Below are 675 nucleotides of genomic sequence, written 5' to 3' on the forward strand. Positions count from 1 at the left end.
GGATGGATGGATGGATGGATGGATGGATGGATGGATGGATGGATGGATGGATGGATGGATGGATGGATGGATGGATGGATGGATGCAGGGATGGATGGATGGATGGATGGATGGATGATGGAGGGATGGATGGAGGGGCTGGAGCAGGGAGGACCTGCTGCCTCCTCCTCCTGCTGCTGCTGTCACCTGTGTCCTGGTCCAGACGTCGTTCCATCGCGGGGTGCGGGTGTTGGTGTAGCAGAAGCGCCGGGATTCCCCGTACTGGGAGTCGTGCCCCTCCTGGAGGGGGATAACGGCATCCTTGGAGCCTGGGGAGCACACAGGGAGGGCTTCAGACCCTGCCTCACCCACCCACCCCTTCCCCTCCCCGGGATGCTCCACTTTGCCACATCCCCCACGGTTTTTCCGCTGTTTTCCTTGGAATTCTCCTTTTGGTTCTTTTCTGGGATAACCCCGCCTGGCTCGACTCCTAGCTCCAAAATGCGACCTCAGCGACACAAACTCGACGGTGCCTCCGGCCCCCGAGGCGAAGCCGATCCCAAAGGGCACCGAAAGCCCGATGGTACCGGGGGATCGGCACAGCGGGACGGGAAATCCCGGTCCCACCGGGCTGCACCGATCGCCTCAGCGTGGAGACGCTCAGAGGGTTCCCCGAGGACACAGGGGGTCTCTCAG

At 61.8% G+C, this 675-nt stretch overlaps 1 protein-coding gene across 1 annotated transcript in view; it reads right to left on the reverse strand.

The window, feature by feature from the left end:
- Window positions 1-675, reverse strand: part of NEMP1 (nuclear envelope integral membrane protein 1) — a 7,193-nt gene that overhangs the window by 5,997 nt on the left and 521 nt on the right. The window contains exon 2 of the mRNA XM_031065129.1: window positions 187-610. Coding sequence (XP_030920989.1) covers window positions 187-610 — 424 coding nt within the window. The remainder of the gene's footprint in view (window positions 1-186; window positions 611-675) is intronic.

This window comes from Geospiza fortis, unplaced genomic scaffold (genome assembly GCF_000277835.1).
Source record: "Geospiza fortis unplaced genomic scaffold, GeoFor_1.0 scaffold82, whole genome shotgun sequence".
Classification (NCBI taxonomy): domain Eukaryota; kingdom Metazoa; phylum Chordata; class Aves; order Passeriformes; family Thraupidae; genus Geospiza; species Geospiza fortis.